Here is a 13,950-nt window from a genome sequence, read left to right on the forward strand (position 1 = left end):
GTTTTGATTGCCACCGAGAGGGAGAGAGAGAGAGATAAATAAATCGCTTTGTCTGCGGCCCCGAATGGGGTAGGGGTAGGGGAAGGGGAGAGGCTCTGCCCTGAAGGAGGGGGCTCTGTGGCTTGCATACACAACGACATAAAGCCACTCTTTCGATCTACTGCTCAGCCACACTGCGAGAGAGAGAGAGAGAGAGAGAGGGAGGGTCCATTGCTAAGACACACTGTGAGAGAGAGAGAGAAATATTTCTCTCAGTGTCTCTCTGCGCCTTCGGACGCACACATTCGATGATCGATGGCTTGTGGACAAGACGTGGCATAAATCTTGCAGATACATCTGTATCTGTATCTGTATCTGTGGCAAATGGCAGTCCCTGATTAGCAGGCTAACAACAAAAAGATACAAAGATACATAGCTTTAAAGTTGAGTCATTCATCTCCCAAAAAAAAAAAAAGAATGACATGGAGTGCTCTCCTCAGAGGATGCCCTGCATTTGATTCGCTTCCTCTCCCTCTTTTCGTATCTGTATCTGTATCTATAGCTGCCTGTATCTGCATCTGTGTGTAAACTAATTGACCTCAATTAATGTAAAAAAAAACAATAAACAAATGCAAAAGAGAGAGAAAAGCAAATAAAAGTCAAAGTCAGTCAGTCGATGGTGGGTGCGGTGCGGCTCTCTTCCACTGTGGCTTAGCACCTAGCCATCCCGCTCGCTCTCTCTCTCTTTCGATGTGCCTTTGCTTTGATCAAAATCACAATCTGCCCGGCGAGAGATTCGCCAAGTCACAGTCACGCCTGTTTTCATCGAATGTCGTGACTGCGAGAGAGATGCACAATCCGAAATCCAGCTCCGAAATCCAATGCCCGCTCCAACCATCCATTACACATATCGTTAGGCATTTTTAATTAGGTCTTAACCGGGCTTAGAGCGACTCAAGCAATTAACAGCTCATTTGTCTGTCTGCTTGGAGCCGAAGAGCCGCCAATTTTCATGTTCAGGCATCTGTTTAAACGGCGCGTAAATACCAACAACTAGCACCCCCCCCCCCCCCCCCATACAATGTAGATTTTTTACAAGTGCCGGTAAATCACACGCAATAAAAAACAAAACGGAAAAAAAACCAAACACAAAATCTTTTCACGCTCTGTCGATGAAGCGTTCAGTATTCTCCACCTCTCTCCCCACCCCCCTTTCTCTCTCTCTCTCTCTGTTTTTCGCGGGTGGAAATTAATTAAGTAAAACCGCCACAGAGGTAGCCAATGGGTGGGTGGGCCACACCTCTTGGGGTTTCTGTCACCCTTCTGTGGTGGCATCTGTATCTCTGGCATACCATTCTCTCTTCCAGCGTGGCTTAGCACCCTCTAAACGGATATTCGAAGGCATTCTTTGGATTCGTTGCATTTCTGGCCCTCTTGGCACCTGGTTATCCTTTGGTAATCGTTTATCGTTTATCGATAACCGGTTTAAATGTTCAACTAAACAAAAAAGCAGTCCTGTCTCCGGGGGCCAGACAATAATGTGAATGTTTAAACGCTCCCAAGCGGCGGCGGCGCTTATCGAATTTGAATTTTTCTCTCAAGAAATTATGTATAAAAAAAAAAACAGCAGCAGCAAAACGCTATCAGCATAATAAAAACAAAAAAAAAACATCAACAGCTGCGACAACTAAAAGCAACAACAACAACAACAAAGAAACCACAACGAAGCAACAAAATGGCAAAAAACAAAAAACAAAAAAAAAACTAAAACAAAACCACGGCCAAAAATTTCTCACGCTTTTCTCAAAGGCAACAAAAACAAAAGCAAAAGCAAACAAAAAAAAAAAAACTATATATAATATATAGATATAGATATCTGCAAAAATACAACGAAAGACTGTAAGAATAAAATAAAATAAATATCTCAAAATGGAAACCAAAAACCCAAGGATGGAGGCGAAAAAATCTTCGATTAATGGAAATAAATATAACCCCACTGGCAGGGGGGTGGAGGGGGGAGGGATGGGGTGTGTGTGGGTCATGAATGAAACCAGAAGCTCTTTCGGTCTTATCGTCGGAGCCCCCGAGCCCCGTTCCACCCCCCCAACCACGACGAATGGAAGCCAAAGGCGAAACCCTTATCGTCGGTTCCTCCTCCTGCTTTGGCCCCCCCGCAAAGCGCAGCCCCAACTCGAATTAGAAGAAGTCCATTCATGATTTCTGTGCGAAGAGTATTTCGCCATGAAATGCAAATCAATTGCCATCAAATGGGTGGCTTTATAGAGCGGGGAGCCCTCTCTCAACTCTCCTGTATTCAAGGATCACTTGAAGGCTTTTCTTCATCTCCGACTGATCATAAAATGCCCCTTCCCTGCACTTCCAATCAATATTATTGCTAAAATGACGAAAATATACTCAAAGGCTAAGCCACACTGGAAGAAGGGGAGTGTCCTTCGATCAGTTATCAATTCGCGGATATGCTTTCTTTGCGGTTAGATCCCTGAGAGCCATGATTGATTGTTGCCTCAATTGTGGATCGGAAAACCTAATACCATTGCAACAGATGCCCCCAAAATCTACACATGTTGCAACAACAATGCCGTAGACCACAAAAACCACAAACTTCCTCCCCCTTAAAAAGGCATGAACCAATTCTACGAATGAATTGGTGGGGTCTGGGGTAGATAGAGGGGGATGGGGGGGGAGTCTTTTGCTATCACTGACGACAATTCCGACTGTGCGTGTGTGTGTGTGTGTGTGTTTGTTGTGTGGCCTATTAATCTATCAAAAAGCCGTAGACGCAAGACGTTTCGATGGGTCTTCGACCAGACCAACAATAGACGAGGCCGCTGCAGCACATGGTGGGGGGGGGAGAAGAAGCAACCGCAAAAGCAAAGGCAAAATTCCATGCCACATAACCCAAAAAGATCCAAGAAGAGAGCCAGATAGAGATAGAGAGAGAGAGCAGTCATCGGTTCCCACACTCGTTTATACGTTTTACGACTTGCCCCTCCCCCCACCGCCTGTCCCCCCCCATTCCTCGACGCCGCCTGTCCGCCACACCCCGCCGCTGCTCCCCATAGCCGTGGTCTTCTCTTTGGGGCCTCTCTCTCCAGCGAGATCTCGGCTACTTTTTCATTAACACTTTACAATCTTTCAGCATTTTGTTGCCACTGCCACTGCCACTGCCCTTGCCCCTGCCCCTGCTGTTGTTACAACGCCTCTGCATGCCTCTCCCCATCGCTTCCAGTCTCTTCTTCGTCTCCTCCATTCCATTCTCCATGTTTCTACCTATTTTCTATTCGCCATTGCACACAAAAGTATTTATTTTTATTGAACATTTCATTCAAGTCGCCCCCACTGCCCCTGCCCCTGCCCCTGCCACCGAACGATCGTTCGATCTTCAGTCTCAGAGTCTGTTTCGCTCTTATCAGTGCAGCAGCATAGAAAGCTTTTTGCGTCGCAAATTGTGGATGAGATGCGGATATTATCATATTTCAGTCCCCGCCCCCCCGCCAAAAGATAATACCAATATCGAATGACACACAAAACACTTGAAGCCACAATCAATCATGGCTCTCATGGTTCAATCAGCGAAAAAATAAACATTACCCATTGACAACTGATCGAAAGATAGTCCCCTTCTTCCAGTGTGGCTTAGCCGTTGAGTATATTTTTGCCATTTCAGGGATAATATTGATTAGAAGTGTATGGTAGAGTATGGGGCATAACCTCAAAGATCTTACAGTTGAGAGAGAGCTCCATTCCCCTCCAGCCTTCCACTTGATTCCCATCTGTTCCCGCGAATGATTAGCATAATGTGACCAACCAAATGAAAGATAATATTATGAAAACGACGACATGGAGTATGACCTACCCTACGATGTAATTGAGCGAATGATAAGCGGGGAGGGAGATAGCGGGAGGGGCAGGGCATTGGGTAAACAGCCCCTAAACGGAAGAGAAGCGCATCTGCAGTTGTAAGTATTCCATGCTCTGTTCTGTTCTGTTCTGTTCTTTTTTGGGTAATTGAAGTGCACTTGAAAACATATGCGACACTTTGACAAAATCCGCCCTCACACACGCACACGCACAACGCACAACGCAGGAAAGAGATGCAGATACACTGCCCCAGAGAGAGCGAGAGAGAGAGAGAGAGAGCGAGTAAAAGGAAGTATTTCAGGAAACGTGGGAAACATAGAGACCATCCATTCCTCCCTTTATTTGAGAGAGTTCAAGAGGTCGAGGCTGGATCAAAATGCGCGCCAAACGCTACGCAGGCGCACACGCACACATTCAGATACTTTTACACGAACCAACAGACACAGATACAGATACAGATACAGTTGGTGTTACACGACCACGACGACGGCCTTATTAAAAGGGTTGCCATTGCTCCTCTGCCCGTCTCTCTCTCTTCAAGTTGAAAATCCATAAAAATAATGGGCATATGAGTGATATTATATGGATGTATCTCTCTCTCTCTCCCTCTCTCTCCCTCTCTCTCGCTCTCTGTCTCTCTCTCTCTCGGTCTTTCTGGCTTATTGTGTAGTTTAAATAAACTGAAGCATTTAACACTTCCGGCAGACATTCGACAGCGTGTGAATGTTTAGCCAAAGCTAAAAAAAAAAACACAACTTGGATTCATATTTACTTATCGGTTCGGCTTTTGTGGGTAGGGATGGGACGGACTGGGGGGGAGGGTGGGAGGGAGGGGGCTGCTAATTTGTCACACAAAAAGAGAGAGGAGCCAAAGATACAGATACTCCTTTGGTGGTGGCGCTTCAGCCAATAAACCCATCGACTGGGAATGGCCCTATGCAAATGTCCGACAGGTTGCTGCATCCGACAGATACATTTGGATGTCATTCGATGCTAAGTGATCGCTTCAACTCCAACTGTGAACTCGGAAGATGCTAATGACCGTGTGGAAGCATTAATTAGCTGCGCAGATACTTGTCATTCGAGATACATTCTCAAGTGGCAGCTGCAGAGGCTGCTGCATGCGTCTTCTGGATGTTTATGCCATTTGAAATGTATCTTTAATGGTTAAAGCCAACGAAAAATGTATCTTTAAGATATCTAGTACCTTAAAAATGTATCTACGCTATTTGCAGTGTATCTTTAACATTGAAAGAGTATCTTAAGGATATCTAGTGGCATATAAATGTATCCACTATATTTGCAGTGTATCTTTAACATTAAAGTGTATCTTAAAGATTTCTAGTGGCATAGAAATGTATCTACGCTACTGGCAGTGTATGTTTAACATTTCAGGTGTATCTTTCAGATACCTAGTAACTTAAAAACGTATCTAGTGTATCTTTAGCATTGCAACAGAATCTTAAGGATATCTAGGGGCATATAAATGTATCTTCCCTACGGGCAGTCTATCTTTAAGATATCTAGTAGCTTAGAAGTGTATCTACACTATTTGCAGTGTATCTTTCAGATATCTAGTAGCATATAAATGTATCCACTCTATTTGCAGTGTATCTTTAACATTGCAGGAGTATCTTAAAGATATCTAGTGCCATAGAAATGTATCTACGCTACTGTCAGTGTATCTTTAACATAGAAAGTGTATCTTTCAGATATCTAGTAGCATATAAATGTGTCCACTCTATTTGTAGTGTATCTTTAACATTGCAGGAGTATCTTAAAGATATCTAGTGGCATAGAAATGTATCTACGCTATTTCCAATATATCTTTAGCATTGTAATTGCATTCCTAAGGCCCAAAGATATCTGTAAGTGCCCATTAGTCACACCGGTACGCAACGTTTTGTATCTTTAGCAGTTTCTTCATATCTTTAATGTATCCATACCATTTCGAATGTATCTTTAGTACATTTTATGCTCATTTGAAGTCAAACAGTGTATCGTTATGAAGTGTAGACCATCTTGAGATACATTTTAGCTCTCTATTTTATAATCTACGACCAAAGTATCTATGCATCGCACCACTTTAGCCTCAAATCTATTGCCTCTGCTCTCAGCGCCAACAGATGATTATCCGAGACACGCACAAGTCCAGAAGACCAGCCCAAAGATACAGATGCGAAGCACTTTTCAGTTTCAGCTCGAGATACGAACGAAATCAACGATTGTCGTCGATCCGCTCGAGTGTATATAATGATGATTGTCTATTCCAAGACCCCTGATGGACAGAGGAAGGAGTAGGCTTTTCCTATGCCAAAAAAGTGCACTGTCTCCAAAGAGAGAGAGAGAGAGAGCCATGGTCGTATTTGTTGTATAAGAGAAACGGAATGGATCGCATGTGGGCCCCAAAACCGAACCGAATCTCGCGTGCAGGGCATGAAGAGGGGGACCAGCCTCAGTCCCCAGTCCCCAGTCGAAGTCTAAGCCTGGCCCTGGCCAAGAAGCAACAGAAAGAGAGAGAGAGAGAGAGAAAAAGAAAGAGAGACACGACAAGACGACACTTTGGGGGTAATATCTATAAAAATTGCTGTTGGTCTGGTCGGATCGGATCGGATCCGTTGCTTCGTTTCTTTCTCATTTGTTCTCGTTCTCGCTCTCTCTCTGTGAGTTCTCTCTCTTTCGTTTTGCTTGAGGTTGTCAGCCTTTTTGGACCCGTCCCAGGCCAGGCCAGGCCATGCCATGCCATGCCATGAAGTGTTTCCTCCTCCTTCTTCTGCGTCTTCTTGTGCCTCTCCTTCTCCTTCTACTGATTCAATGCTCAAGAATAAGACACACAAAGCGGAGACCAAGAAACAAACCCAAGAAGGTTTTTCAGCCATTCAGGAGGAGGAGGAGGAGAAAAAAAAACTTGTTCGGTCAGTGCGTCTCTTCAGTATCTCTGTCTTTGTATGTATCTTGTGGCTGTGGCTATGGATTGTGTATCTGTGTGTGCTGCGCCCTGGCCATAAAGAAAACTCATTAAACTGGCCAGAACCCATAGCCCGAGAGAGAGAGGGAGGGAGAGAGAGGGCAGGTCCATCATTAAAAACCACCCAAAAATATGAGATTTGGATCCCATCGAATCCATTAGATCGATCCATCCTTTGACGACTGTTTTCATAATTAGTTGGGGCAGCAGCAGTGGCACAACCATTTGTGGCAACAGGCATTTTCCCAAGACAAAAAAAAAAACTTGGAAAGTTGTCAAAGCCAAGAGGCAGAGATCTATCTGTATCTGTATCTGTGGCCTGGGAGGAGATCGCTGGGAAAAAATACAAATGCAAGATTTCATGTTTATGCAATGCACGGCCTCTCTTTCTCCCTCCCTCTCTCCCTCTCTCTCTCTCTTTCTTGGGGAAAACATATCAGAATGATCTATAAGATGTGCTTCGATCTTTTCTGTTAACTTTTTCTTTGGATTTCCGGAGAGACTTGCCAAAAAAACAAAAAACAAAACAGGGCAAGGCGAAATTCTACCTGATCCAAAACCTGAGGCAAGACTCGGGGGCAGGAGTCGGCGTTCGGAGTCTGGCTTGTCCAAACGGAACTGCTCTTCAGCCACAGGCAGGGGCAGGTCCCGGGGCAGGGGCAGGTCCCGAGGCAGGGGCAGGGACTATATCAAGTGACCAACAACAAAATAAAATTCTCCTGCTGCTCTCTGATTTTTTTTGTTGTTTCTTTTGGGCTTTATCAATTTACAGGTTTTGCTTGCAACAGTTTGCGGCAAGGGAAAGGGCAGCAGCAGTGGCAGCGGGTAACAGCAGATTTAACACTTGAGAAATTAGCATCGCCTTTAAGTGAATTTTTTTTGCTTTTTGCTGTTTTTGCTGCATTTTTTTTTGGTAATTTTTTAATTAAGTCTCTTCTCGGGTTACCGATGAGAAAGTTACCAAACGGCTGGCTGGATCGATGGCTGGATCGATTAATTATGAAAATGTGACAGTAAATGGTCGATAAGTGGATGTCTCAAATTAATTGAGACGCCGCCACGAAAGGATCCCAGCCTCCTCCCTTTTTTTGTTTTTTGGAGACACTTTCACATTGGAATGAGGCGGAGGTTTCGCCCTTCATTCGTTTTTCTCTACGATTCCAACGATCTCTAAGGGGATATTTTGGTTTCCATTTGATTTCCCATTTCCCAGCCTTCCCATTTACTTCTCGGGGCGATGATATACTCCGATTCTCGATCATAAAATGCACAATTAACGATCCGCCAAGCCACACGGATAGTCTGCTGTATGAAGGATACACATACAGACGTCTAGTAATTCCTTGGAGTGGAGATCGAGTGCAGGGAGTGCAGGGAGTGCATGGGCAGGGGCTAATTAAGGACGGTTCTGTGTGCGTGACTTACAAAAGTCAAGAACCATTTTAGGGTGTTCTTTCAGGCAGGCGGCCAGGCAGGATACAGGAAATAGCTAAAAGAACCCAACACGAAGAGCGAGAGAGTGCATGTCGAACGACATTGAAAAGAAAACAGGCAAAAAGATACAAAAGTATCTGGAGAATAGAACGAGAGAGAGAGCGAGAGCGAGAGAGAGCGAGAGAGATCGAGAACTTGTTTGCGGTTCGGGGCTCTAGGTAGGAGCCCATCCATCTGGTTCTCCCCCTCCCCCTCCCCATTCCCATTCCCATTCCCGTCTCTCTCTTTTGCCTGCTATCTCTGTCTCTTTCTGGCTTATCGTAATTCGATCTTTGAGCAAACAGCAAAAAGGACGCGCCTGTGCAATATGCCGCCAGGAACAGGAACGGTACCCCAGCGAGAGCCGAGTACCCAGGGGTTGCTCCCGACTCTCCTGCCGCCGCTGCCGCCGCTGCCGCCGCCGCTGCTGCTTCCATTTTTGGCTCCAGGAGCAGCGGCAGCGGCAGCACAGCTGTCGTTTTCTGTTCTCTGATGAAATCGAATGCGGTGGTTGGTTCTTTGGTTGCCTCGTGGAAACCGTTACTTATCCCGAACCTGCACAAAAAATGCACTCAAAGGCAAAAAAAAACAGCCAACAACTGTTTTCCAATCTTAAAAGTTGAATAAACTTGAAAAAGCCGCGGAGGAGGAGCTAAAATCTGGACAAATTGCCCCTTGATTGATCCCATGCCTCGTATCTTGTATCTTGTATCTCGTATCTTTTAGGGAAAATGCAAATGGTTTTTTTTTTTCGTCAAGAAACAGGAGAAAATTGTTTGAGAGGCGGAAATCTGAGCTGAGGAAATGCTGCCACCAAATGGTTCAATGATCTGCCACCGAGAAAAGGTACATGGCTTTTTTTTTTGTTTTTTGGAAATGATTATTTAATTGCTGGGATAGAGACCGCATGATTGATGATCCGCAGAACGAAAAAAACTTTAAAGAAAATGGATGTTGAGCAAGGATTTTTAATGATTATTTAAGGTAGTATTTTAATCCAAAGAAATTCTTTGGAATTATTATTTGTATTATTTTATTTATGTGTCATTTACCCACAAATCAGTGAAAATTCCACTTAAAAATTGTAATTCCTGGAAAGTTTGACATTTACTGCGGCCATCCGTGCACCTACACACACACACACATGCACGCATACAAATGTATGAACGTATGTACTTATGTATGGTGTTTACATAATGATTAGACAAGAGCCAGAGCCAGGCCAAGCCCTGTTTATGGAGTGTTTCCATATGCAAATAGGGCTGGCTGGCTCTTCTTTTATAGCGAGTGGAAATGGAAGTGTTTGATGGACAAATAAAAGTACGTGGACAGTTCATGTTTCTTCATCTGCTGTAGAGGAAATGTCTACTCAAAATAAATACATACCAGCAAAACAAAAAAAGCATCAAAATACTAAGCAAATACTGATTTGCCGACGGCATAAATGATCTGTAAAGGTGTGCACAGCGCATACAAAATCGGAGAGAGAGAGAGAGCGAGAGAGTCGAGCCTGCAAACGAACAGAACAGATCATGCGCAGCCAGCAAAGAGAGAGGGAGAGGCAGAGGGGGGAAGGAAAGAAAAGAGAGCAGGCGGCTGGCATGGGCTGCAGCTGAGAGAGCAAGCATTAGCAGCATTGGGAGCGGGAGAGAACGGTAGCGAACGAGAGCCTGCAGCAACGAACGAACGAACGAGCGAACGAACGAACGACCACCTGTCCGAAGACAGACAAAGCGAAAAGCGAACCAGCCAGGAAAAGGGAACCCCGAAGAACATACAAACGAAAAGGAAACACGAAAACAGCATAAAAGAATGAGGAAAAAGTGGAATGAGTTGTTTGAAGCAGCACAAAGGAAGGGGAAATAAGAGGAATGCGCGAAACATGAGGAATTTCTATTTGAATGGATTTCTCAAGTAAAAGGAATTTTTCAAATTTGTCCCTCAAAAATATCTAGTAGCCCCCAACCAGCAGAAACTCCACCCCTCCCACCTATGTTGTATGTATGATCGTTTCCCAACCGTTCGCCTCTTTTTCGTGTACTTATTTTCCTTCTTTCGTACCCCACTTACCCGTTCCTTGGACGCTGCTCGGCAAATTTGCAAACGCCAGCATCAGCGTCAGCGTCAGCAGCGGCAGAGCGAACATTTTGTTAATCCAAGTGAATGCGCGACTGCGCTGTCTGCTGCGCTGCAAATGCATTGTAATCCAGTTTTCCAGTATTAGTATTCCTTCCAGTTGCTGTTTCTTTGCCCGATTCTTTTTAAGTGTGTTTGTGTGTGTGTTTTTGCTGTGTGTGTATTTGTTGCAGTTCGTTTTGTTGCTTCTGTTGTTGCACTTTATTTATTGTTGTTTCTCTCTTTCAAATCTCGTTAGTTAATGTTGCACCTTTTTCCCCTCCCTGCGTCTCCTCTTTCTATGTATTTAGGAGCCAGGCGGGCAGAACATTGAAAAGAGTCGCGCTCCCGACAACGCCGACGGTGGCAGAGACGTCAACGACGACAACAGCGACGACGACATTTCCACGCAAAAAAAAAATATTAACAAAAAACCAAGAATAGTGGCAAATATTTTTGCAGCAGGAACAGAAGGGAAACGAAATTCAAATTCTTCAACGGACACGAGACGCTCCTTTCCGCGCTCTCTCCCGACGATTACACGCACGCACACACAGAGAGAGACGCACACACCGATACACGACGCACACACTCGCGAAGTATTTGCTGTTTTTCCTTAGGGTTTTCCTTTCGGCTTTTTTCCTGTGGTTTGATATTACTTTTGGAAGGAAACACCGTATGGGCTATGGCCAGATCGGGCCTGCCATATTGTTGTTTTTGCTGCTTTTGGGACACACTCGATTTGCGTGTTTGTTGTTATGGTTGTCGTTTCTTTTGCACTCCTTTTTTTGAACAAACATGCACTAACTCTTTCTCTCTTTCCTTCTTTCTCGTTTGCTGTCACCCAAAAAAATTTAAACTGCAGGCAATGTGAAATATACTATTATTCGTGGTCTTTGTCCGGCTCAACAACCCGTTATCAACTTTTGAACCTTTTTTGACTTGACGACGACGCGCTCAGCAACCGCTCGGTTCAAAAAAATTGGAAATTTGATAACATTGGACCGCGGATTTATCGATAAATGAAAACGATAAATTGCTCATTTCAAATTACGCTCTCCCAACTCAGTTTTTCGTTGCATGTATGAGCACGACAGAGCAGCAGTGTGGCCGCGGATACCGTCTGACCCTCAGAAATATACCGAAACATACCTCATTTATACCACTCATTTTCAAAATATACCGAAAATAGCAATGAAAAACGAGCTTTGCCCACTTAAGCACCTCTACTTAAACAAGCGAACAACTTGAGCTAAGCCGCGTAAGATAATACTGTTTGTAAATTCTTCTCGTATATTATCCTACATTCGCGAATTTTGAGATGCATCGGCAGCATGGGGCTAGAGATCTTATGTTGCTGAGAAACAAAAAGGTTTGGAAAGCGGGTAAAATACTCAGCCAAATACAGCGCATGCATGGTTCAGCTCACCCGTTTTTTTAACATACCATGAAGGCTTACAACTTACTCTCCCTCTTTCGAGTCAATTGTTGCTAAGGGAGAGCGTGTGGTTAGGCTCATGCGCAGCCAGCAGAGGGGATCGAGCGAGCGAGCGAGCGAGAGAGAGAGCGCAGAGAGCTCTGTTTGTGCAGCTGCGACTGCGCTCTCTGGCGTTCTCACTCTCACTCCTGCATTATTTTTATTCGAAATTTCAAAATGGCTGCAACCAGAAATTAAAAGACTTCTTTTCCCTTCTATCTTGCCTCTCTTTGCTCTACTCTGTTTGTTCGCCCTGTAGTTGCTGTTTTGTCCGTTGTTAGGCACTTGAGTATTTTTGCGTCTTGGTATTTTTTAGCTGTGGGTTTGGTTTTCTCCTTTTCAATTAAGGATTTACAAAATTTGGTTTGATTTTTAAAAATTAAGTTTCAGTTGAGTGAAAGCATGGCTATATCTAAAAATTACAGTAGGTATTCCTTTGCAACAAATTAATAATAAAATGGGGTTTAATATCGTTGAAAAAATTAATAATAAAGAAAAATATGAAAATTATACAAAAAAATGCGAATATTTATATATTCAATCATGTTTTTTTTTTAATAAATTTGTAACATTTATGTACTTTACAGTCTCCAAGGATCCGCCAAATAAAAGAAATTTTTTTTGGTAGCATTTTGAATTATTTTATTTCGTTTTTTTTTATGGTTTTTTCATTTCAACTAGTTTGAGTTCTTTTTTGACTTAAGATTTAATTGAATTATCGTTTTCGTTTTTTGTTTTTTGCTTTTTTTCTGCTTGCATGCTTTTCCATTATACGCACTTCGTTCTTAGTTATCGTTTTCCATGCAGTTCACATTTTCCCTTTCGTAATTGTTACAAATATAATGTACGAATACTTGGCTTAATAGGATTTTGTTTTCTTGGATTTATTCTCGTTTTTCGTTTTTCGTTTCTCGTTTAACTGCTATTTAATTGAACGCTTAATTGAATCGTTTGACAATTTATCCAAAAATTTAATTTAATTTTTTCAGTTTTCAGTTGTTTTCGAGGAAAAAGCTCTCTGCGCCCAGCTCTCAAGGAAAGAATAGCGTAGATTCGAGTGAATATAAATAAAGATTCAATAAATAAAAAAAAAAAACATTTAAAGCATTTTCTGTATTACTCTATATAAATATGTATGTACTTATGTATGCATGTATGTATGTATATGTGTGTATATTTAAAAAAAAAATTAATTACAGTATTGGCTTAATGTTTTTAAGAACCCAACAAGGAATCATAAGGCAGCATTTCGTGTTCAAAAGTTTCGCTTCACATTCACTTATCGATTTTACTATTTTTTATTTTTTGTTTTTTATTTTTTGTTTTATGTTTTGTTTTTTTTTTTGGTATGTAGATCGCTCAAATGTTTTACAAATTGTGTCTAAGCTTTTTAAATGTTACTTTTAAAATTGTTTGCATATATGTATGTATGTATATTTTTCTTTATAAGTAGGCTTAATCCGCTATGCTGACATAAAAAAAACAAGCAAACAAAAAAATATGTTCTCGCTAATCTTAGTTACTAACTTTATTTAAGCGTTGACATACACATCTATATATATGCTCTATATTCGATATACATATATATTTCGTTTGATTTTTCTTTTGTTTTCTTTTTTTTTTTATACATAATTGATTTAATATTAAATTTCATTTACTTTCTTATGGGCTAGACAAAAAAATTTCTAAGTTTTCACATTGATGCTGGCGCTGCGTATCCGATACCCGGTCAAGTCTGGAGTATCCTTTACATAATATATTTAGGGGGCGTGGCGGGGTGGGGCAATGAACTGGGGAGCAGCATTGGGCATCCCTCGCGTATGAGAATGCGAAAAGATGTATCCTCAAGGGCAGTGGCATTTCCACCTTCAGTACTTGGCTTGCCCTCTCCTGCATTCCAATTGAAAGGTATGTTCCATGGAATTCCAGTAGGTCTCATTTCCGCTCAATCTTCTCTGGTATATGTACATGCTTATTTCTTTAGACACTCAGAAAAAAAAAGCTGCCTTCATTTAGAAAGTTTCCCCCCCAAAAATCCATGGACTTTCGAGTTTAG

At 42.6% G+C, this 13,950-nt stretch overlaps 1 protein-coding gene across 1 annotated transcript in view; it reads right to left on the reverse strand.

Moving 5' to 3' along the window:
* The window catches only part of N (neurogenic locus Notch protein), a 40,828-nt gene extending 29,288 nt beyond the window's left edge, over positions 1–11,540 (reverse strand). The window contains exon 1 of the mRNA XM_002133952.3: positions 10,373–11,540. Within this exon, the coding sequence (XP_002133988.2) occupies positions 10,373–10,502 (130 nt within the window). The 5' untranslated portion in view covers positions 10,503–11,540. The remainder of the gene's footprint in view (positions 1–10,372) is intronic.
* Positions 11,541–13,950: the final 2,410 nt, after the last annotated feature.

This window comes from Drosophila pseudoobscura, chromosome X, assembly GCF_009870125.1.
Source record: "Drosophila pseudoobscura strain MV-25-SWS-2005 chromosome X, UCI_Dpse_MV25, whole genome shotgun sequence".
Lineage (NCBI taxonomy): Eukaryota > Metazoa > Arthropoda > Insecta > Diptera > Drosophilidae > Drosophila > Drosophila pseudoobscura.